The sequence below is a fragment of the Carcharodon carcharias genome, chromosome 14, assembly GCF_017639515.1.
Source record: "Carcharodon carcharias isolate sCarCar2 chromosome 14, sCarCar2.pri, whole genome shotgun sequence".
Classification (NCBI taxonomy): Eukaryota; Metazoa; Chordata; class Chondrichthyes; order Lamniformes; family Lamnidae; genus Carcharodon; species Carcharodon carcharias.
The window spans coordinates 76,599,017-76,622,869 of record NC_054480.1 but is presented as its reverse complement, the minus strand read 5'-3'; the positions used below and the strand labels follow the sequence as shown (position 1 = coordinate 76,622,869).

The following is a 23,853-nucleotide window of genomic DNA, read 5'->3' as shown; positions in this document are numbered from 1 at the left end:
AGGAGGCCGCATTGGGAGTAGCGAATGCAGTAGACCAAATTGAGGGAAGTGCAAGTGAAATGCTGCTTCACTTGAAAGGAGTGTTTGGGCCCTTGGACAGTAAGGAAGGGGGAGGTGAAGGGGCAGGCGTTGCACCTTCTGCAATTGCATGGGAAGGTGCCGTGGGAGGGGGATGAGATGTTGAGGGTGATGGAGGAGTGGACCAGGGTGTCCCAGAGGGAACGGTCCCTACTGAATGCCAACAGGGGGGTTGAAGGGAAGATGTGTTTGATGGTGGCATCATGCTGGAGTTGGCAGAAATGGTGAAGGATGATCCTTTGAATGCGGAAACTGGTGGGGTGAAAAGTGAGGACAAGCAGGTGCAGAATATGAATTTGAATTGGCAAACCTGACTCGACTTTAAATTTGAGATAGATGGCAAAAGTCATAATAGCACAAATATCCAATTAAAAATAGTTACATTTCCAAACAATTAATAAAACTGATCAGGTAACAATTCTGTGCATCTACATTACCAAAAACCAGTTGCATAATTCAAGATTACTGATAAAATGGCCACAAGTGTGGCTGAAAGGCAGTCTGATTGCACTGCCACAATGTCACTGTACAGGTGTTTTATGTCCCCTATTGGCTAAGATTAGGTACCACATCAGGAAGGCAGGAGCATAGAAACTGAAATAAGTTCATCCATTACAAAAATTCTAGCAACCTCAGCTTGTACACCTGTCCTCATTAACAAAGTAAAACCCAAAAATATTCTTTCAGTATTCCCTCAGAGGTGCTTTGAGAACTCTTGAGATGTGGCTATCACTGACAAGGTCATCGGTTATTCTTGGGAAAGCAGTGGCAGGCCTTCTTGTAGTGAAGGTACCCCCAAAGTCCTGTTAGGTAGGAAATTACAGGATTCTCACCCAGCAGCAAGGAGAAATGGTGATATATGCTTATGTCAGGTTGGCATGTGACCAGGTGGAGAACTTGGAGGTGATGATGATCCCATGCCCATTTACGGAGAACATTCTGAAAAATATCTTACAAACAAATTTTCTAACTACACATGGTCAGGTGGCTTCTGATCACTCTGGTAGGTGCTCTAGAGTAGCTGCTCTAAATTTGGATTCAGGTGGGAGCAGGCCTGGCATTGCCTGATTCTAGGAAAGCCTGCCAGAAGGTGAGTTCACTTTATGAACCAAAATAAGACTGCTCTAATTGATTACTTTTCAAATTAAAGTCACAGGTATTCTCCTTCGATTTTCCTCCCTATTAAGACCAGAAATGACAGAAGTATAAATGCATTGAATATTTTATAAATATTTGAACCAAACAGTACATTTTGAATCAGCAGCACATCGGGGCTTGCAGAGGCAGCAGTGGCTCAGAAGATTTGTTTAAAAGGTCAGACCACAGCATGCACACACCTAGAACTGAAAGGTTTTCTGATAATAACAGTCTGGAAGCAGTTCAATAAAAACCTTTGGATGAAGTGCTACATATTTGGCTAGTTAATAGCATACAGCCCTGTGGGATTAACAGGGTATTCTTGGGTTGGATAAGGAACTTGTTGCATTCTCAGACAGAAGGTGTTGTTAACAGCAATTCTATTTGCTACTGCTGGAATTCCACACAGATCAATGTTAGAGCCACTCTGCACCACTTTTATTAATGATCTGGCAGAAGTGCCACAAGTTTGCAGATAATACTAAGAATTGTGCTGATGTCAGGAACTTAAGTGAGAAATTAGGTCAGGGTAAGTCTAGATGCAATGGGAGCAAATATCATTGTTTGGCATATGTCATTTAATATGCCTAAATGTAGTGCTATACATGCAGATAGAGTCAACATCAATCAAGTGTACACCAAGCAGGGTTACAAGCTAAAGGTCATTGAACAAGAGGAAGACTTCAATGTTATAAACCATGAACCTCTGAAGGTTCATGACATGAGAATATTGTGAAAGCCAACAAAGTATTAGGATGATAAAAGCAAAATACAGTGAATGCTGAAAATCTGAAATAAAAACTGAAAATGCTGAAAATATTCAGCTGGTCTAGCAACATCTGTGGAGGGGGAAACAGAATTAACGTTTTGTGTCCAATATGATTCTTTTTTGGAACTGACTTAGACCTTTACTTGCCTAGTGGCACATGAGGCAGACAAAGCACATGCTTAATTTGCTTTCCATAGCTAGCTTTTTCTGGAATACATCACCAGCCTGTTGCCAGAGGCTATAGCTTAAGGAGAACCACTCCACATAAAGCATGGCTGGCGAGGAGACTCTCCCACTCTTACCGGCCCATGTATCAGAAGGATTTACAGGTTGATAATCAACCCACTTGGTCACATTATAATCACACCTTCCACGGCCATCAAGTCCTTCAGTGGGACACGTTTGGAACTGAAGAGAGGTAGAAGTGTGATGGGTTTCACATTGTTGAGAAAGGCAGGAGGGTCAGGTAGATCAAAAGGGAAGATCAGGATTGGTTAGAGAGTGGGAGAGACTAAATGACAAGGATGTCATAGAACAAAAGATAAAGGGACTGGTAATGCTTATAGGAAAGAAACAAAACATTGGTCCAGAAGAAGTGTTAATGGCAGAATAAAGGACAGCTCTGTCTGAAAGCAAAAACATGAAAACAAAATACAGACTGGTTCTTGGCAAAAAAAAAAACAAAATAGAGGACTGAATTCATGATTTGAAGTTGTTGAGCTCAATGTCGAGTCCAGAAGGCTGCAAAATGCTTAACTGGAAGATGCGGTGCTGGCTGTTCTCCAGCTTGCATTGGGCTTCATTGGAACATTGCAGCAATCCGAGGACAGAGCATGAGAGCAAGATGGTGAGTTAAAATGGCAAGTGACAGGAACGTTGAGGTCATGCTTGCAGACTGAGCAAAGGTGTTCCACAAAGTGGTCCCCCAGTCTACATTTGGTCTCCCCAGTGTAGAGGAGAAGCATTGTGAGCAGCGAAATACAATCTTACATGACAGTAACTCAAACCTGATTTCCTCTAGCACCTTGAATCACTCCACACCTAGAAGGTCATCATCCACAATTTTGTCACCAATGAAATTCAATACAAACTATGTGCCTTAATTACAAAAGTATCTGAAGGAGTCTGAGGGCAGAAGAACTTCCCACGTCCATTTAAGGTAGTGGGTAGAAATAGGAATGATGGAGGAGGAGGAGGAGATGAGAAAAATAGGGAGATTTAGTTGGAAAAAAAATCAGGTAGAAGGAAGAAAAAGAAAAAAGGAAATGCCAAGGGAAAGGGGGAGGGAAGCAGAAAAAAGGAAATGGAGGAAGCCAACAACAGAAAATGGTTGTACAGTGGCAATGTTACTGCATTCATACTTCAGAGATCCAGACTAATGCTCCAAACACAGGAGTTCAAATCCCAGGAAAAACTCAGCAAGTCTGGCAGCATCGGCAGAGAAGAAAAGAGTTGATGTTTCGATTCCTCATGACCCTTCAACAGAACTGAGTGAATATAAGGAGAGGGGTGAAATATAAGCTGAAGGAAGCATCTGCCAGACTGGACCTGCGGCTGCTGGTGGAAGAACCAAGAGGAGGGGAAAACCTTGTCCTCACCAATGTACCTGTTGATGGCAATTTATATAGAAGTAACCACTGCACAGTCTGTGCGAACCACCTCCAAGCTAAATTGGATAGAGTCAGACAGATCTAAAAGCTCAAAACTGGACACCCATGAGGTGCAGTGGACCTGCCATATAAATGCTGTGGCTACAACAGGAGGTCAGAGGCTGGAAATTCTGCAGCAACAAACTCATCTCATGACTCCCCCAAAGCCTTTCTACCAAATACATGGCACAAGTCAGGAGTGCAAGGGAATACGCTCCACTTGCCTGGATGAACATAGCTCCAACAACACTCAAACAGCTTGGCACCACACCATTCCTTAAACATTAACTCCCTTCAGCAGTGATGCAGAATGGCAGCAAGTGCACCAGCTACAAAATGCATTGTAGCAACTTACCAAAGCTCCTTGGACAGCACCTTCCAAACTCCTGACCTCTACCACTTTGAAGAATTAGGGCAGCAGACACATCAGAACACCACCAACTGCAAGTTCCCCTTCAAGTCACACACCATTCTGACTTGGAAATCTATTGCTGTTCCCTCACCGTCATTGAGTTAAAATCCTGGAACTCCCTCCCTAACAGCACTGTGGATATATCTAACCCACCTGGTCTGCAGCTTTTCAAGGAGGTGGCTCACCACAATCTTCTCGAGGAGAATAAATGCCCAGTGACACCTACTTCCCATGAAGAATTAAACAAAATGCAGGTATAGAATGGGTAGCCAGTTTTATAGCCATAAATGTGTTAATTTGTCAGGTAACATACTCACCTTAAGGCTCTTAATGTGCTTTGCAGTCTCTATAATACATTTCTCCGGAGATGTGTCCAATAAATATTCAATGACAGCATCTTTGTTGTACAATCTAAAATGAAAACAATGATTCTTCAGACAGAATATCAACAACCAAATGTGAAGCATCAGATAAAGAACTGCAGTAAAAATAGGGGAAAAATGAGTTAAACTGTGGAAAAAAACTGCAAATTGATAGGAGACCACAGAAACTGAAGAATTATAGAATAATTGAAGGTATACATAATAGCACTTTACTGATGCATTCCTATTCGGTAGCACAATTGAGTCACCCAGCTCCAAAGAATCATGCTCCTCAATCTGGCATGACCATAAGACTGAGCTGCAAATAGAGACCAGGGCCTCTCAGTTAATTCTTTCACAGATTTACAGAACCCCAGAAAAAGCAAAACAGGACTCAAAAACACCCAAAAATAAAAATATATTTCTGAAAAGGCCTATCATTTCTAAAATTTCTCTAATAGATCCTCACCCAATCTGGTTCAATGGGGAATTTACAGGTGCAGTAAGTTCTGGGTAAGTTCTGAACCTATGCCAAGGAAAACATACAGATTAGAGTTACTCCCCAACCAATGACAGATATGGTTTGAGGTCTGCAGAGACTACAGCTCAAAACTGGATACCCATGAGGCAATGTGGCTATCAGCAGCAGCAGAATTATATTCAACCACCATCTGTAGCCTCATTTGCCTGGCATATCCTTCACTCTTCACTGCTCAATGAGGAGTGTAAGAACATGCTAGGAGCAGCACCAGTCTTACCTAAAAATGAGGTGCCAATCTGGTGAAGCTGCATGCATGTTAGACATCAGATGTAACATGCTACAGACATTGCTAAGTATACCTATAACCAATGGATCTGGCTCTGGAGTCCTGTCAGTCAGTTGTGAACGGTGGTGTACAATTAAACAACTAACTGGAAGAGGGAGCACAAACATCCCCATCCTCATTGATGGGCAAGTCCAGCACATCAGTGCAAAAGATGAAGCTGAAACATTTGCAACCACCTTCAGCCAGAAGTGCTGAAAGGATGATCCATCCTGATTTCCTCCCAAGGGCCCCAGTATCACAGATAACAGTCTTCAGCCAATTCAATTCACTCGACCTGACATCAAGAAACAACCCATCAGACTGGATATGGCAAAGGTTATGGGCCCTGACAATATTGAGTATAGTGTTAAAAACTTGTACTCCAGAACTCCTATAACCAAGCTGTTTCAGTACAGTTACAACACAGACAAATATCTGAAAATGTGGAAAATTGTCCAATCACATCCAGTCCATAAAAAGACAAATCCAGTTTGGCCAATAACCGCCCCATCAGTCTATTTTCAATCATCAGAGTGATGGAAGGGTTTGTCAACAGTGCTATCAAGTGGCATTACTCAGAAATAACCTGCGCACCAATGCTCAGATTGGGTTTTTCCAAGGCCACTCAGCATTAGACCTCATTACAAACTTAGCGTACAGTCGACAGCATGGACAGAAGAGTTGAATCCCAGAGGTAAAGTGAGAGTGACTGACCTTGGCATCAAAACGGTATTTGACCAAGTGGGGCATTAAGGAGTCCTAGCAAAACTGAAATCAATGGCACAAAGGAAAATGGTTGTGCTTGTTGGACGTCAATATCTAGACAACATTCAGACTTGAGCTGATAAGTAGCAATAGCATATACACCACACAAGTGCCAAGCAATGACCATCTCCAACAAGGGACATTCTAACCATCTCTCCTTGACATTCAATGGCATTATCATCGCTGAATTCCCCTCTATCAATATCCTTGGGGTTACCAATGACCAGGCATCTAACTAGACTCACCATATAAATACTGTGGCTACAAGGGCAGGTCAGAATCTGGGAGTTCTACAGAGAGTAATTCATCTCCTGACTCCCCAAAGCCTGTCCACCATCTACAAGGCACAAGTTAGGAGTGTGATGGAATGCTCTCCACTTGCTTGGATAAGTGCATCTCCAGCAAGACGCACAAAGCCCAACACCAAAGTTAAATAGCGCCCCATCTATCATCTTAAATAATTACTCTCTCCACCACCATTGCACAGTGGCAGTAGTGTACAAGTTCACAGTGCACAAGTAAATCTACAAAATCAGGGTTCAAAATACACTGGAAACGGCAGGCAAACTCACACTTAAAAGGCCCCAAAAAGACCACGAAAAATCAATGGTGGGGCGTCAAATAAGAGAAAATGTGGGAGATACAGGATCCATGATAAGTGCTCCTCAATCACAGATTTTGTCTCTCCTATGCTCATTGCCCCAGCTCCTCCAATCACAGGTTCTCTCTCTTTCATCATTGCTGCTCATCATAGACAGAATCTATGACTGGAGGAGCAGCCGGAACAGAAGGAACCTGTGGTTGGGGGAACTGGAGCAGTTATTTTGGCTGGTCTCACTGCCATCATCATGCTGAAACTGAACCTGGTTGAGGAAGAGCAGGATCTGAACAAGCAGCAAGCGGCCTCACTCAGTGGCGCTCACCCAAGGTCAGCCTGGTTGGGTGTGGGACCTGGTTTAGGGGTGGATAGGCTAGAGTCGGGGATGCAGGCGGGGGAGGGAAGCAGCAGCTACAGGAGGGGCACTCACAGGTCGCGATGATTGAGAAACAGTGGGGCCTCCAACCGAATAGAATTCTACTGTCTCACTCTCAAATTCTTTAAAGGCACCCACCGACAGCTCCGCCTGCAGAGGCACTCTCAAGAGGACTACAGACTGTGACCCTCTGTGCCAGGTGGAGCAGGAGTGAAGCCACATTTAGAAATAGAAGTTGTGAAAGGTTTTCTGTGCCAAACAAAGGGCAATAGTGAGTAACTCAAGTGATAGAAAATCTCACGGAAGTTGTGGCTGCCTGGTGATTCAATGGTGGTGCTGTTGGCTGCACTGCTGCCGGTGAATTTTCTCCTGAATGTTTATTTTGCTTTTCTTTCTTTTTTGGTATTTTACTTGAATTAATTGTAAAACTTACCTTAATTCAATCTCTGACTGTGAAGGGAGTTGATTTTAATAAATCAATAAATAGATAATAATACTTTGCAGCAGGGTGTGAAGAATTAGATAAATATCCAAAGGGAAGAAGTTTTGCAGCGCCATGGGGGAAAGAGTAGACGGGAGTGGGGGACTAATTTGATAGCTCTCTCCCAAAGAGCCAGCACAGGCCCGAGGGGCTGAACTGCCTCCTTCTGTGCCATGACATTCTATGATTTCAGATAGCCAGCATGCCTCTGACTGTTTTTACATTTCTGTATAGACTTTCAATGTCCATTATAAAAAGTATGGCATTGGAGGGTACAGTTAGTGAGTTAAACACCTCTAAAAATGGCATTCATCTTAAATGTCACTGGGGTGTTTTTGTGCTGAAGAGTTCCAATCTATGTTTCATTAAAGCACGGATGATCATGTAAGGAGGTGCATTAGCTTGGAAAAACAAATCATAGAAATGAAATATATGTGAATTACACCATTCATTACCTGATGGGTTAGCTTGGTGCTACAGAATTAATTTGTGTGTATTCCCCTTGTTGCACAGTTGGGTCTTTGGAAGTCAGTATCCTGATGTATTTGTCAGTACTCACTTTAAGCAAAATTATTGAGGGGAAAGAAACTAGAAATTAGCGAAACAAAATCTAAGGATGCTGAAGAGTACTAAAATCTTGCAATTAACTTTTAAAAGATGCTGCAGAGGTGAGTTTCATTCCCAATAAATTACCTTGTGCCAAGTAGAATTTTAATTTTGTAAACTGAGTATAGGAGAAGTGAACTAAAATATTTTTGTTGTTTGGTGGAACAGAACTTGAGTATTGCTGAAAAAAAGAGACATGTCAAGCTTTTTGTCCTGCACTCATCAGGACACTTCACAAGTATGCCAATATAAGGGGAAAACAACAATTTATACTCTATGTGAAGAGTGTTGATTAGTTGGCAAGTGGACTCGAATTGGTAGAGGCTTTGCCATGGAAAATGCACCAGTGATGGTGACTGACTGTTAACTGCCAAGCATTGTTTGAAATTTAAACCAGGAAGCTTGACGCTTATTGGTCAAGGTATTGCCCTAAGGAATGAGTCAGAAAATGGCTGTCACTTATTTTGTTTCGTTGAAACAGGAGCAATGGATGTACATGTTCTTTCTGCCTTCAAATATATGTAGCTTCCAGTACACTTAAATGCGCCACACTGCAAGCCCAACTGACAATCTTAAATTAGTTGTCAGCATAATTCTTAGCACCCTGAGGATTATTTAGCAAGTGTTGTCCAGTTGCAGAAGCACATCTAATGTCAGACACCATGTTTTGAGTTTTGCAAGCATGGGCTGGTTGGGTAGGGTTTGTACCTTGACCATTGCAAATAGCAGCTGGGACATGCTGTTTGATACGATCCGCCAGTCTTTGGGACATATGGCCTACATACCTAGCATCACACTAGCATTGAAATTCATATACCACATTATTCATTTGTGTGATGGACAGGACGTCATTTTGGCTTGTCGGCAGCTTCCGATGAGCAACACATGAAGCTAGCTGCTACTATGCAATAGTAACACAAGTGGTATTCGCCACTAGCAGGAAGCTGCCGTCAAGTCAACAAGACAATCTGCCTTTCACACAAATGAGTACTACAGTATATGAATTTCAGTGTAATGCTAGGTATGTACGTCCCAAAGTCTGGCGGATTGTTATCAAACAGCATGTCCCAGTTGCTGTTCACAACGGTCAAGGTACAGGTGGTACCCAGATAGCCCATGCTTGCAAAACTCAAAACAGTGTCCAACATTAGATGTGACATTAAATGTTGGACAACATTTGCTAAATAATCCTCAGTGTGCTAAGAACTCAGCTAACAACCAATTTAAGATTATCAGTCAGAGTCACAATGTGGCACATTTACATGTACTGGAAGCTACATATATTAATACACAGGGCCCTCTTCTTTGCAGACGGAAAGAATGTGTACACAAATTGTGCCTGTTTCAGCTAAACAAAATAAGTGACAGCCATTTGCAAGTTCATTCCTCAGGGCAATGCCTTAACCAAGAAGTATAAAGCTGCCTGGCTTAAATTTCAAACAATGCTTGACAGTTAACTATCAGTCACCATCACTGGTGCATTTTCCGTGGCAATGCATCTACCCATTAGAGTCCACTTGCCAACCAATCAACAGTCTCTTCTCATACAATATAAATTGTTGCTTTCCCCTTATATTAGTATTCTTTTGAAGTGTCCTGATGAGTACAAGACGAAAAGCTTCAGCAATACTCAAAAATATTTTATTTATAGATTTCAAGTTAAAAGATTTAATAATATATAGTCTTTGATATTTATGCTATGTTATCTATCTGAAGGAGGAAACATTAAAAATATTCAATATCAATACAGTAAATAATGCTACAACGTGACTGCTTTGCCTAATAAAGGGGTTCATGCGGATGAAAAAGGTTCATGCGGATGAAAAAGGGGCATCCGAAAACCAAAAAGTAGCTCTCAAGAAAACCTCAAGAAGAGCCAAGGCTCCTTCAACAGCACCTTCCAAACTCCCGAGGAAAGGCTGAGCAGGTTGAACCTAAACCCATTGGAGTTGCCAAGAATGAAGCTAATCTTATTGAAACATATAAGATCCTGAGGGAACTTGACAGGATGGAGGCTAAGAGGATGTTTCCCCTTTTGAGGAGTATAGAATTAAGGGGCACAGTTTAAAAATTAGGGGTCTCTCATTTAAGACAGGGATGAGGAGAATTTTTTCTCTCTCAGAGGGTGGTTAGTCTGTGGAATTCTCTTTCTCAGAGCTGTGGAGCTGGTTCATTGAATGCAATCAAGGCTGAGTTAAACAGATTTTTGATCATCTGGAAAGTGCAGTTGAGGCCACAATCAGATCTGTCATGATCTTACTGAATGGAGGAACAGGCTCAGGGGGCTGAATGGCCTATACCTGCTCCTAATTCTTGCATTCTTGTGATCTCTACCACCTAGAAGGAAAAGGGCAGCCAATGCATGGGAAACACCACCACCTGCAGGTTTTCTCCAAATCACACACCATCCTGACTTGGAACAACATCACCATTCCTTCACTGTAATGAGTCAAAATCCTTGAACTTGTTGCCCACCAGCACTGTGGGTGTATCTACACCACACTGACCACTGTGATTCAAGTGAGTCACCACTACCTTCTCAAGAGTAATTAGGGATGAGTAATAAATGCTGGTCTTGTCAGCTATGCCCACATCCCTTGAACAAATAAAGGTATATTTTAACTCACCCAAAAGTTATCTCTAAATTTAATACTTTTCCCAGGACTCCACGAACATTCTGCCAGCCAACCCTCACTACCACTGCCTGCACATCCACCCAATCCCAACTAAACTCTCCAACAAACCCCTCAAGCACATCTCCATCTTTCGTACCACATTAGCTTCCAGATCAAAAGGACAAAGTTTTACATTTTACATTTAGTGAATTACTTCAGACCACCACAGAGATGCCTGTCTAACCTTGGCTGACTTTCTACATGCTAGGTGAAAGCTCCTGAACCTTTGGCTAACTTGGGTGAAGTTGGGGCTGGAAACAGATTACGGTGGGCCTACGGTGGAATTTCAAAGAGATGGTAGCTGCTGGAAAATCTCAGAACATTTCCTCAAAAATAATTCTGTTGCTGCTCCTGGGCCATACTTCAAGAGTGACTGCAGAAACTCATCTTCAAGAAAACTTCTTTGATTTTCACTCCTTGAAAGATCCATTTAATCCTGGTGTTTTTATATTTTAAAATCCCTCAGGAAGAGAAGGGGCTGGATCAGTGTTTCTCATTTGTGATAATATAAATGGATCAATGCAATGTGAACAGTATGCCAATTCTTGCCACCATTGCTAAGGAAATTCTATCCAAAATATCTGACCAAAAATTACATAGCGAGAAAATATTCACAGGGATGAATCATAGGCAGGTGTCAGTAAGTGTACAAAAATCTGCTGCCCACAAAAAGCATTTTGGATTATAAGATAATTCTACTAAATACACCCAATTGACTATATTCTCCTAATTTAGCTCCTACCTTCCAAGCTCACAAGCGACAATGGGTTTCCTCAGTGGTCTCTGACTGATAGCACAATAATTCCAGCGGGCAGCCAATGCTGCATTTTTATCAACCTGAAAAAGAAATACAAATCTATAAATATACAGAATGGCAAAGTTGTTTCACAATAGGAGAATGAAATCTATTACACAGGTCAACATGGATTCTTTGCAATAAAGGTATGAGAGAAGAGGCTTTGAATTGACTGAATTGAAAATGTCCTAAAATTAAAGGAATTGAAAAAAACTAATGCAGGAAAATCATATCAATTACAGATAACATCCCTCTCCATCTGCCTTCCCTGTTCCACTCCCAACCAATGTTCCCTCTAAGCTGCGCAGCAACCCAAAAGTTCCCTACAAGCCATGAACAAGTCGGCCTTTTAAGTGATCGAATGTTTGCATCTGCACAATAGCCTTTTAAGGGACCATGCACTTAAACTAATCGTCCATGCAGTCTAAAGAAAATAATTAAGAGGGTACATCGTTTGCAGCCCAATTTCCTTCTGTATCTTCCTCTGGAAAAATCTCTCCCCCAATTACTTACAAGTGACTTAGATCAAAATACTACAGAAAAGTCAAATACAAACAGAAGCGAATGGACTACCCGGTATCAACCTAGGCACCAGGAACAGCAAATGCACAGCCCAGCCCATTCGAATCTACATGTCCTTCTCATTAACATCTGGGGGCTTGTGCTAAAATTTGGAGAGCTGTCCCACAGGTTAGTCATGAAACAGCCCGACATAATCATATTTACAGAATATTCCCTGACAATGTCCCAGTCACCACCATCACCATCCCTGGTGGGACAGAACATACTCATTAGGGGTGGCGGCACAGTGACATACATAGGGTTACATGGAATGTACAGCACAGGAACAAGCTGTTCAGCATTATTTATGCCTCACTGACAGAGTAAAGGGACGCACGGAAAGGGGACTATGCTGCAGTGAGGCATAGGCAGTGTGTGTCATTGGGAATTTGGTTCAGATGGGAATTTGGTGCAGAGGAGAAAAGAGGTGCCGTTTTCTACTTTTTTTTCCCACCTCCAACAATTGGTGAGTTTTCTTCCTCGTCTCCAAGCTGTAGGTGATCGCAACTTTCTATTCCTTTATCTGTATAAATTATTAACTAATTGACTAATTAAATAAATAAGGTTGGGCAGAAATGGTGTGCCATAACTGCAGCTTGTGGGATTCTGTGAAATGTTGCAGACACTGCAAGGCATTAGGGAGGGGGAAAAGAGTAATCTGAACAGCTTGCTCCAGGAGGCAATCACAGCCTATAGGTTGGGCAGAATCTTAGAGTTGGTCAATGGTCAGGGCCAGGAGGGTGTGACTGCAAATCAGGCAGGTATAGGGAATCAGCAGTTGTGATGGAGGAGCCTCAGCCCCTAACTTTGTCCAACAGGTATGAGGTGCTTGCTACCTGTGTGGATGAGGAGAAGGACTGCAACGTGGATGAGTGGATTGGCCATGGCACCATGGTGAAGGGTGCCATTCAAGTGCAGGGAGTGAAGAAGAATTTTGCAGTGAAAGGAGACAGTATAGTCAGGAGGATAGATACTGTTTCTGTAGCTACAACTGGGAGCTCTGAAGGTTGCATTTCCTGCCTGACGCCAGGGTTAAGGACAGCTTCTCGTGGCTGGACAGGAACTTGTCATGGACCATGTGGGAACCAACGACATAGGAAGAAATAGGAATTATGTTCTGTTAAGAGAATTTGAGAAGTTAGGGACCAAATTAAAACACAGAACATTAAAGGTAATCATTTCTGGATTATTACCTGAGCCATGTGCCAATTGGCATAGGGTCAAGCAGATTAGAGAATTATTAAACATAAAGCCCAAAGAATGGAGTGAGAAGAAGAGGTTTTGAATCAAGGGGCACTGGCATCAAACACTCAGGGAAGAGTGAGCTATTCCATGCGGATGGGCTCGACTTGAACCGGGCTGAGACCAGTGTCCCGGCCAATTGTGTAACTAGGGCTGTGGACAGGCTTTAAACTTTCGAGGGAGGTGCGGGGGATGGGTCCGGGGAGAGTTTGGGTGAAAAGAGATTTCTAAATCCAAAGAGAAAGGTCAAGGCATCAGAACAGTATAGCAATATGGGTAAAGGCAAGCAAAGTGGGGCAGGAAAGCAAAGTTTAACAAAAATTGTACATCGGCGAATAAGGACATTGTGGGAAATAAAAGTAAAAAATTGAAATTAAAGGCTCTTTATCTGAATGCACAAATAATCTGCAATAAGATAGATGAATTAGTGGCACAAATAGAAGTAAATAATTGAAATTTACGGAAACATGGTTACAAGGTGATCAAGGTTGGGAAATAAATATTCCAGGATACACAATATTTCAGAAAGACAGAATGGCAAAGGTGGAGGAGTAGCCCTGATAGTAACAGATGAAATAAGGACATTAGTGAGAAAGGATCTGGCCTCAGAAGATCATGAAGTAGAATCAGTATGGGTGGAAATTAGAAATAGCAAGAGTCAGAAAATACTGGTGAGAGTACTTAATAGGTCCCCTAACAGTGCTTATACCATTGGGCAGATCATTAAACAAGACAACATTAGAGCTTGTAACAAAGAAAATGTGTTAATTTGGGGAGTGAACAGTGGGAACCATTTTAAAAACAATTCAAAATCTTTAACAAAAATAATTCTATTGAGAAACAAAGACTCAGTGATAAAGGCCCATCCATGGCTTACTCAGGAAGTTAGATTAAAAGAAGAGGCTTACAATGTTGCAAAAAATAATAGAAAGTCTTTAGAGAGTATTTAGAAACCAGCAGAGGGCCATCAAAAATATGATAAAAAGGAAAAAAATAGAATGAGAGAGTTAACTAGCCAGAAATATAAAAAAGATTGTAAGAGCTTTTATAAGTATATAAAGAGGAAGAGAGTAGCTGAAGTAAACTTTGGCCCATTAGAAGCACAGACAGGAGAAATTATCATGGGGAATGGGGAATTAGCAGAGGCAGTGAACTCTTTTTATACTTATAAAAGTTCTTACAATCTGTTTTTATATTTCTGGCTAGTTTACTCTCTCATTCTATTTTTTGTATCTGTCTTCACAACAGAAGATAAAAGTTTCATACCAGAAATAGATGGTAACCTAGCAGATAAAAAGAATGAGGAAATTAATGTCAGCAGAGAAAAGTATTCGAGAAACTTAAGGGACTAAAATCCAACAAATCCCCAGGGCCTGATGATTACACCCTGGGGTTCTAAAAGAGGTAGCTGCAGAGCCAGTGGATGTGCTGGCTATGATTCTGGAATGGTCCTATTAGATTGGAAGTTGGCAAATGTTACACCACATTTTAAGAAAGGAGAGAGAAAAGAGTGAATCACCGGCCAGTTAGCCTAACATCAGTTGTTGGGAAAATGCTAGAATCTATTATTAAGGAAGTCTTAATGCACTTAAAAAAGCATAGTATGATTAGAATAAGTCAACATGGTTTTACTAAAAGGAAATCTTGTTTGACAAATTTACTAGAGTTTTTCGAGGGTAGAAATAGGGGAACCAGTACATGTAATATACCTGGATTTCCAGAAGGCATTCAATAAGGTGCCAAACATAAGGTCAATAGGTAACATAAGGGCTCATGGAATTGAGGATAATATTTTAGCATGATTAGAGGATTGGTTAACGGATAAAAAGCAGAGAGTGGGCATAAACAGGGCTTTTTCAAATTGGCAGGCAGTGACTAGTGGAGTGCCGCAAGAATTAGGCTGGGGCCTTTTGTATAAATTTACAATCCATGTTAATGACTTAGATGAAGAGACAGAGAGTAATGTATCAAAGTTTGTTGATGATACCAAGCAAGGTGGGAAGGTAAGTTGTGAGGAGGACACAGAGAGACTGCAAAGAGATATAGACAGGTTGAGTGAGTGAACAACAAGATGGCAGATGGACTTTAACGTAGGAAAGTGTGAAGTCATTCGTTTTGGTCGTAATAATAGAAAAGCAGAGTATTTTTAAAAGTTGTGAAACTCGTAAGTGTTGATGTTCAATGAAGCTTGGGTGGCATTGTCCAAGGAATGCAGAAAGTTAGTATGCAAGTGCAGCAAGCAAATAGGAAGGCAAATAGCATGTTGGCCTTTATTGCAAGGGGATTGGAGTGCAAGAATAAAAGAGTCTTGCTCCAATTGTACAGGGTTTTGGTGAGACCACATCTGGAATACTGTGTGCAGTTTTGGTTCTCTCATTTATGAAAGGATATACTTGCATTGAAGGCAGGACAGCAAAGGTTTACTAGATTGGTCGCTGGGATGAGGGGCATGTCCTACAATGAGAGGCTAAGTAAACTGGTCTTCTATTCTCTAGAGATTGGAAGAATGAGAGGTGATCTCATTGAAACATTCAAGATTCTGAAGGGGCTAGGCAGGATAGACACAAAGATTGTTTCCACTGACTGAGGAATCTAGAATACAGGACACAATCTCAGGATAAGGGGACGATCATTTAGAACTGAGGTAAGGAGAAATTACTTCAAAGGGTTGTGAATCTTTAGAATTTTCTGCCCCACAGTGTTGTGGATGCTCTATCATTGGATACATTTAGGACTGGGATAGGCAGATTTTTGGTCTCTCAGTGAGTTTAGGGATCTGGAGAGAGGGCAGGAAAATGCAGTTGAACCCCAAGGGTAGCCATGATCATACTGAATGGCAGAGCAGGCTTGACGGGCCATATGGTCTACTCCTGTTCCCATTCCTTATGAAGATTTTTCCCATCTTTCCTCACCTAAATCTATCATTGTAACCCTCTCTCTTTCTCCCTCACATGTTTGTCTAGCTTCCCTTAAATGCATCTTTACTATTCATTTCAACCACTCCCTGTGATAGTGAGTTCCACATTCTCACCACTCTGGGTAAAAAAGTTTCTTCTGAATTCCTTATTGGATTTCTTGGTGACTATCTTATACTGATGCCTTCTTCCCCACAAGAGAAAACATTCTCCATACGCTTTCTTTTTTCAAGAGAAAAGAGACCCAGTCTGTCAACCCTTTCTTGATATGTATACCCACGTATTTCTAGCACCATCTTTATAAATACAACATGGAAGGCATCTACCCAACAATTTGGAAAATTGGCAAGGTAAGTCCTGTCATCTACTCAGCAATAATCTGCTCTTTGATACTCAGTTTAGGTTCTACTAGGGGCACTCAGCTCTAGACTTCATTAAAGCCATAGTCTAAAAATGGACAAAAAGGCTGAATTCCAGAGCTTCACTGAGGGTGACTGACCTTGACACAAAGGCAACATTGGCCAAAGTGTGGCATCAAGGAGCGCAAGCCAAATTAAAATCAATGAGAAACAGGGAAAACTCTCCATTGGTTAGAGTCACACTTAGCACAATCTCAGTTGTTGTTATCATCTCAGCCCCAGAACATTGCTGCACATGTTCCTCAGGTAGTGCCCTAGGCCTAACCATCTTTAGCTGCTTCACCATAAGTTCAGAAGTGGGGATATTCAAAGATGACTGCACAATTCACAAGTCCTCAGATACTGATGCAGCCTGTGCCCGCATGTAGCAAGGCTTGGACAACATGCAGGCTTGGGCTGATAATTGGCAAGTAACATCCACACCACACAAATGCCAGGTAATAACCAGCTCTAACAAGAGAGAATCTAACCCATCTCTCCATAATGTTCAACAGCATTACCATCACTGAATCTTCCACCATTAACTCCTGGTAGTCACCATTGAGCAGAAACTGAACTAGCCATATAAATACAGCACCCACAACAACAGGGCAGAGACTGGGAATTCTGAGGCAAGTGACTCACTTCCTGACTAAAACCTATGTACCACCTACAAGGCACAAATCAGGAGTGTAAAGGAATCTTCGCCACTTGCCTGAATGAGAGCAATTCCAACAACACTCAAAAAGTTCGACACCTACTAGGGCAAAAAAGCCCGCTGGATCAGCACCCCACCCACCATCTTAAACATTCACTCCCTCCACAACCACCACATCACGGTTCGAGTATGTCCCATCTACAAGCTACACTGCAGCAACTCACTAAACCTCCTTAAATAACACCTTGCAAATCCAAGGGCACTGCCAGCTAGAAAGATAAGGGCAGCAGAAGCTTGGAACACCACCATCTGCAAGCTCCCCTCCAAGCCACTCACCATGCTGACTTAGAATTATACCATTGTTCCTTCACTCTCACTGGTCAAAATCCTGGAACTCCCTCTCTAATAGAACTGTGGGTGTACCTACACCACATGGACTGCAATGGTTCAAGAAGGCAGCTCACCACCACTTTTTCAAGGGCAATTAGAGATGGGCAACAATTTTGGCCTTGCCAGTGATGCTCAGATCTCATGAACTAATTTAAAAATAAAGGGAGTGTACCAGTCATAACATCTTGCAATCTGAACTGAATACTTGTATCTTTTGCACTTTCTGCTTCTTCAGTCTCTCTGAAAGCAGCCTGAGTAACACTGGAAAGACGATATTAGTTACAACTTATTGCACTGTTTTATTTCAAAGCATATGAATATTCAATTCCCCACTTACAATTGAATTCAGTTATTTCAAATCAGTAGAACTTGCCTACGTAATTATACAAAACATTCAAAATGCCATGCTCCCCCAGATGGGTCATACTGCTGAAATTTTGCTACTCTCCTGTACTCCAAAATTCTCATAGCCTTCACTAGACCTCATTATCCTAATAGTTGTCTAATAAAAAATAAATGACTATGTTTGCTGCACCTTACTGGCTGCCTATGTCTTGATTTCTATTTTATCCCCCTCTGCTGACAGTCCAAAAGGATCAGGGGCTTCTTAACACTAGGGGTATCAGTGCTAACAAATTGGTTATTTACAGCGCATGGACAACATCAAAGATTAGCATTTTAAAAACCTTACATCATTTAAAAAAAATTCTGCACTTTGCTCTAAGGTTCCAATATTCGTTAATAATAGTTTTCGCCAAATGCTTTTGTGGAAAAACCTTTTTAAAGAATTGAAAACATGACAGTGGGGTTGATCGCTAAAAGGACGTGTTGGGTCTAATGGTTCCAGTTCCTAAAAACTTTCATGCTTTGATGATTTTCAAAGCGCAATTGTGACTCAAGGAATCTACAGCTACAGAGACCTTCTACCATAAACTACACCTGGGCCCAAATAACACAGTGAATATTTTTGGTGTTATTCACTTTTGAGATGTGAACATCGCTGGCTATGCCAGTATATATTGCCCATTCCTAATTACCCTTGAGAAGATGGTGGTGAGCTGCCGTCCATGTGATATAGGTACATCCACAGTACTGTTAGGGAGTTCCAGGATTTTGACCCAGTGACATGAAGAAATGTCGTTATGGTTCCAAGTTAGGATGGTGAGTAGTTTGTAAGAAAACTTCACTGAGATCACCTTTCATTCTTCTAAACACCAGAGAGTATGGACTCAATTTACTCACCCTCTCATCACAGGACAACTCTCTTACCCCAGGAGCCAATCTGGTGAATCTTTCTTGTACTGCCTCCAATGTAAGTATATCCTTCCTTAAACATGGAGATGAGAACTGTGCAGAATGCTCCCAGTGTGGTCTCACCAAAGCCCTATAAAGTTGCAGCAAAACCTCCATGTTGTGCTCCAATCCCCTTGCAATTGTTCGGGGGAAGAAAGTAAATGAGAATTTATGGTAAGGGAGAATTCATAAGGGAATGAATTACTTAAATTAGAATCTATAGGCAGGCCAATGCAAACCAGTAAATCAACAATTAAACAGTTAAACCAGATGAACCTGATACACTCTCAAACTTTGTACACCCTCAGGGTTTGCAATCACCAGCAAGGTCCTGGGAGTTAGACTGGAAACTTAGGTTGGAAAACAACGAAAATTAAGTCTGCTCTTCAACAGATAGGGGAAGAACAGATGATCCTAGTTTAGGTAGGAGGGAAGGTCTCTAACCTGGGTGGAAAAAATAGGGACGTACTGTGCACGTACTTGTTCCCAGAGATATCTGTTTAATGTAAACCTATAAGTTGATGAGATCGGAATCTGGAAACTGTTCTTGTACGTGACCAATAATGTATAAATATACTGAACACTTGTAATTTAGCAGAGTGCTATCTCAAACTGCATCGAGATGGTTCTCCCCTTGCAATTGCTCGAATAAATGATCATGACCTGTACCTGAGACTCCCGTGGTCCCGTTTGTCAAAGTGACCACAACACAATAAAGGCCAAAGTGCCATTTGCCTACTTAATTACTTGCTGTACCTGCATGGTGATTTTCTGTGCTTTTTGTACAAGTGCACCCAAGTCTGATGTCAACATTTAGAAGTTTCACACCTTTAAAAAAATTCAACTTCACTATTTTTACTACCAAACTGAATAATCTTAAACTTCCCAACATTATACTCCATCTGCTACCTTGTTGCCCACGCATTTAACCAGTCCGTATCTATTTGCAGTCTCTGTGCCCTACTATGGCATTCCGCAGGGAGGAGGACCCCAAGCCAGGCGGCCAGCAGCACCTAGAGGAAAGTGCGAGAGGAGGACCCCAAGCCAGGCAGTCAGCAGCACCTAGCACCTAACATCACAGGAGAAACATAAGTTAATTGGTTGGTGAGAAGCTGCTGCTAGGGAGTGTCATCAAGTAGCTGAGAATTAGAAAAAAACATTCTTTTTAAATGAAGGGGCTACTTACATTTAAGTAAGAAACATAAGCAATAGGGAAATAAAATTAAGTCGAGGCCAGGTAAAATAAAGTTACATAAGTAAGCCAAAGTAAAATAAAGTTAATGCAGGAAGTAAATTGAAGCCATGGCAGGGCAGCTTGGCTGTGTCTTGTAATATGTGGAAAGTTGTGGATGCTACAACAACAACATGCAGAATGCGTCACCAGCCAGAGGTTGTGGTCCACATTGATACGTATGACTTAGGTAGGAAAGGGGATGAGGTCCTGAAAGTAGACTTTAGGGAGCTAGGAAGGTGATTGAAAAGCAGAATCTCTAAAGCAGTAATCTCAGGATTAGTCCCAGTCCCATATAAAAGCAAGGATAGAAATAGGAGAACTGAGCAAATAAACACATGGCTGGAAATCTGGTGTAGGAGGGAGGGGATCAGATTTCTGAGGCATTGGGACCGGTTCTGGGGAAGGTGTGGCCTGCACAAGCCGACAATCTACACCTGAACAGGACTGAGGTGAATATCCTCACACGGAGATTTGCTAATGCTGTTGGGGGTTTTAAACTAGATTGGCAGGGGAATGGGAACCTGAGGACAAATTCCGAGCAGGGAACAGGAGATGGAGAATTAGTGAGTGACTCAAAGACAGAAGCAGCACAGGTTACAAAGTGTACAGTATAGGAATTTGGCAGTGTTAAAAGGATAAATGTAAATGCAAGTAGCATAGTAAATAAAGTCGATGAGCTGAGGGCACAGATAGACACATGGCAGCATGATATCGTCGCCTAATGGAAATTTGGCTTAAGGAGGGGTAAAAATGGCAGCTCAACATCCCTGGATACAGAGTTTTCAGGCAGGATAGGGAGGGGGATAAAAAAAGGTGGGGGTGTGGCATTATTGGTTAAATAATTAATTACAGCTGTGAGGTGGGATGATACACTCAACGAAGCATCAAATAAGGCCATATGGGTTGAGCTCAGAAATAAAAAAGTAGCCGCACTGCTAGGGGTGTACTATAGACCCCCAAATAGTGGAAGAGAGTTAGAAGAGCAAATTTCTGAATGCATAAACAATAGGGCAGTATCATTGGGGATTTCAACTACCCTAATATCAATTGGGATACGAACAATGTGAAGGGCACAGAGGGCACAAAGTTCTGGAACTACATTCAAGAGAACTTTTTTTTAGCCAGCACGTAACAAGCCCAATAAGAGGGGGCACAATTCTAGATTTAGTCCTGGGAAATGAAGCTGGGCAAGTGGGTGAACTAGCCATGGGGGACCATTTTGGAGAAAGTGACTAATAATGTTAGATTTAGCATCATTATGGAAAAGGACAAAGATATAACAGGAGTAAAAGTTCTAAACTGGATGAAGACAAATTTTACAAAGCTGAGAGGTGAGCTGGCGAGAGTGGACTGGATACTGCCATTAGAAGGAAAAACTGTGTCAAAACAGTGTGAGGTATTCAAAGGCGAGAGTCTACGAGTACAGTGTAGACATGTCTCCGTAAAGAAAAAGGGTAGCACTGCCAAATCTAGAGCCCCTGGTTATCCAGAAGCATACAGGCCAAGATAAAGGAGAAAAAGAAAGCTTATGGCAGTCACAAAAGAGTTAATGCTGTGGAAAGCCTAGAGGAGTATATAAAGTACAGGGATGAAGTAAAAATGGAAATTAGGAAAGCAAAGAGAGGTTATGAAAAAATATTGGCAGGTAAAATAAAAGAAAATGTTTTATCAGTATTATGACACAGCCGATGGTAAAGGCCGAGTTGTTTAAATCCCAGAGGAAAACTTGAATCAACTGTCATAACCCATTTTTGCAATTTGTATATTTCGAGATGCAGGTAATAAGACCACCGAGTCTCAAGAGGTTTTTTTATAAAACTAAATTAAACATTTATTAATACAAGAAAGATTGTAAACGCATAAATACATCTACAAAATTACTACCATAGAAACTACAAAAATCCCCTAATTATTCTGACTCTCAGTTACACTCCCATTAAGGAAACAGTAAATTTCAGTTAAAGAGACACCTGGCAAAGCACACCCTGGACAGTCGCATTCAAAATTAGTTTCTTTCAGCTCTGGGTTCTTGCAGACAGACTGGAGGCTTACAGGGTGGAGGCATCTCACACTTGTTGGATCTTAAAATGCCTCTACCTTACACACAAACTCCTTTCTCTTTTACACATATCTTTCTCTTTGAATGTAAGTTTTCCATTATATCACTAGGCTCTTGACTTTACCTCTTCCAACAATATCTTCAAGCAGAGCGGGGCTGTAAAGAGCGAGACTTCAGGGAGCGCAGCGGGGCTGTAAGGAGCGAGACTTCAGGGAGCGCAGCGGGGCTGTAAGGAGCGAGACTTCAGGGAGCGCAGCGGGGCTGTAAGGAGCGAGACTTCAGGGAGCGCAGCGGGGCTGTAAGGAGCGAGACTTCAGGGAGCGCAGCGGGGCTGTAAGGAGCGAGACTTCAGGGAGCGCAGCGGGGCTGTAAGGAGCGAGACTTCAGGGAGCGCAGCGGGGCTGTAAGGAGCGAGACTTCAGGGAGCGCAGCGGGGCTGTAAGGAGCGAGACTTCAGGGAGCGCAGCGGGGCTGTAAGGAGCGAGACTTCAGGGAGCGCAGCGGGGCTGTAAGGAGCGAGACGTCAGGGAGCGCAGCGGGGCTGTAAGGAGCGAGACTTCAGGGAGAGCAGCGGGGCTGTAAGGAGCGAGACTTCAGGGAGCGCAGCGGGGCTGTAAGGAGCGAGACTTCAGGGAGCGCAGCGGGGCTGTAAGGAGCGAGACTTCAGGGAGCGCAGCGGGGCTGTAAGGAGCGAGACTTCAGGGAGCAGAGCGGGGCTTAAATTTAAGGAAATAGTCTCTTAATTAAAATTTAAAATGAAACAAGAAGTATGGCAAGGGATCTCAGCCCCGTGTTGTACGGCCTGCAGCATGTGGGAATTCTTAGACACTCCTTGCCGTCTGGATGACCACAAGTGCAGGAAGTGCCACTGGCTTGACCAGTGAGAGCAATGGGTTTTGGAGCTTGAGCGTCAGCTGAAGACACAGTGTTGCATCCACAAGACTGAGGATTACGTGGATAGCGCGTTTTTAGATGTGATCACTCTGCTGCAGTCAGAGAGGGAATGGGTGACCACCAGTCAGAAGAAGGGAGGCAGGCAGGTAATCAGGAAAGCCCCAGAGTGCATCTCACTCAAGAACAATTTTTCTGAGTTGGAAAACGGTGAGGGTGAAGGTTCCTCTGGAGAGTGCAGCCAGAGCCAAGTTCACGGCGCTGTGGGTGGCTCAGCTGCACAAGGCGGGAGGAGTAAGAGTGCAAGAGCAATAGTGGTAGGAGACTCAATAGTAAGGGGTGCAGACAGGCACTTCTGCTGCCGTAGACGTGACTCCAGGATGGTGGATTGCCTCCTTGGTGCCAGAGTCAAGGATGTCACAGAACGGCTGCAGGGCATTCTGAAGGGAGAGGGTGAACAGTCAGAGGTCGTGGTTCACATTGTCACCAATGAAATAAGTAGAAAGAGAGATGAGGTCCTGCAACAAGAATTTAGGGAGCTAGGTAGCAGATTAAAAAGCAGGACCTCAAGGATTGTAATCTCTGGATTACTCCCCATGCCACCTGCTGGTGAGTATAGGAATTGGAGGATAGAGAGAGTGAATGCGTGGCTGAAGAGATGGTGCAGGTGGGAGGGCTTTAGTTTCCTGGATCACTGGGTCT

General features: G+C 42.5%; 1 protein-coding gene across 1 annotated transcript in view; it reads right to left on the bottom strand.

The window, feature by feature from the left end:
• rtf2 (replication termination factor 2) overlaps nt 1-23,853 on the bottom strand; it is a 171,458-nt gene that overhangs the window by 140,376 nt on the left and 7,229 nt on the right. Inside the window, exons 2-3 of the mRNA XM_041204081.1 lie at nt 11,457-11,551; nt 4,363-4,456 (exon numbers count right to left, since the gene is read on the bottom strand). Coding sequence (XP_041060015.1) covers nt 4,363-4,456; nt 11,457-11,551 — 189 coding nt within the window. The remainder of the gene's footprint in view (nt 1-4,362; nt 4,457-11,456; nt 11,552-23,853) is intronic.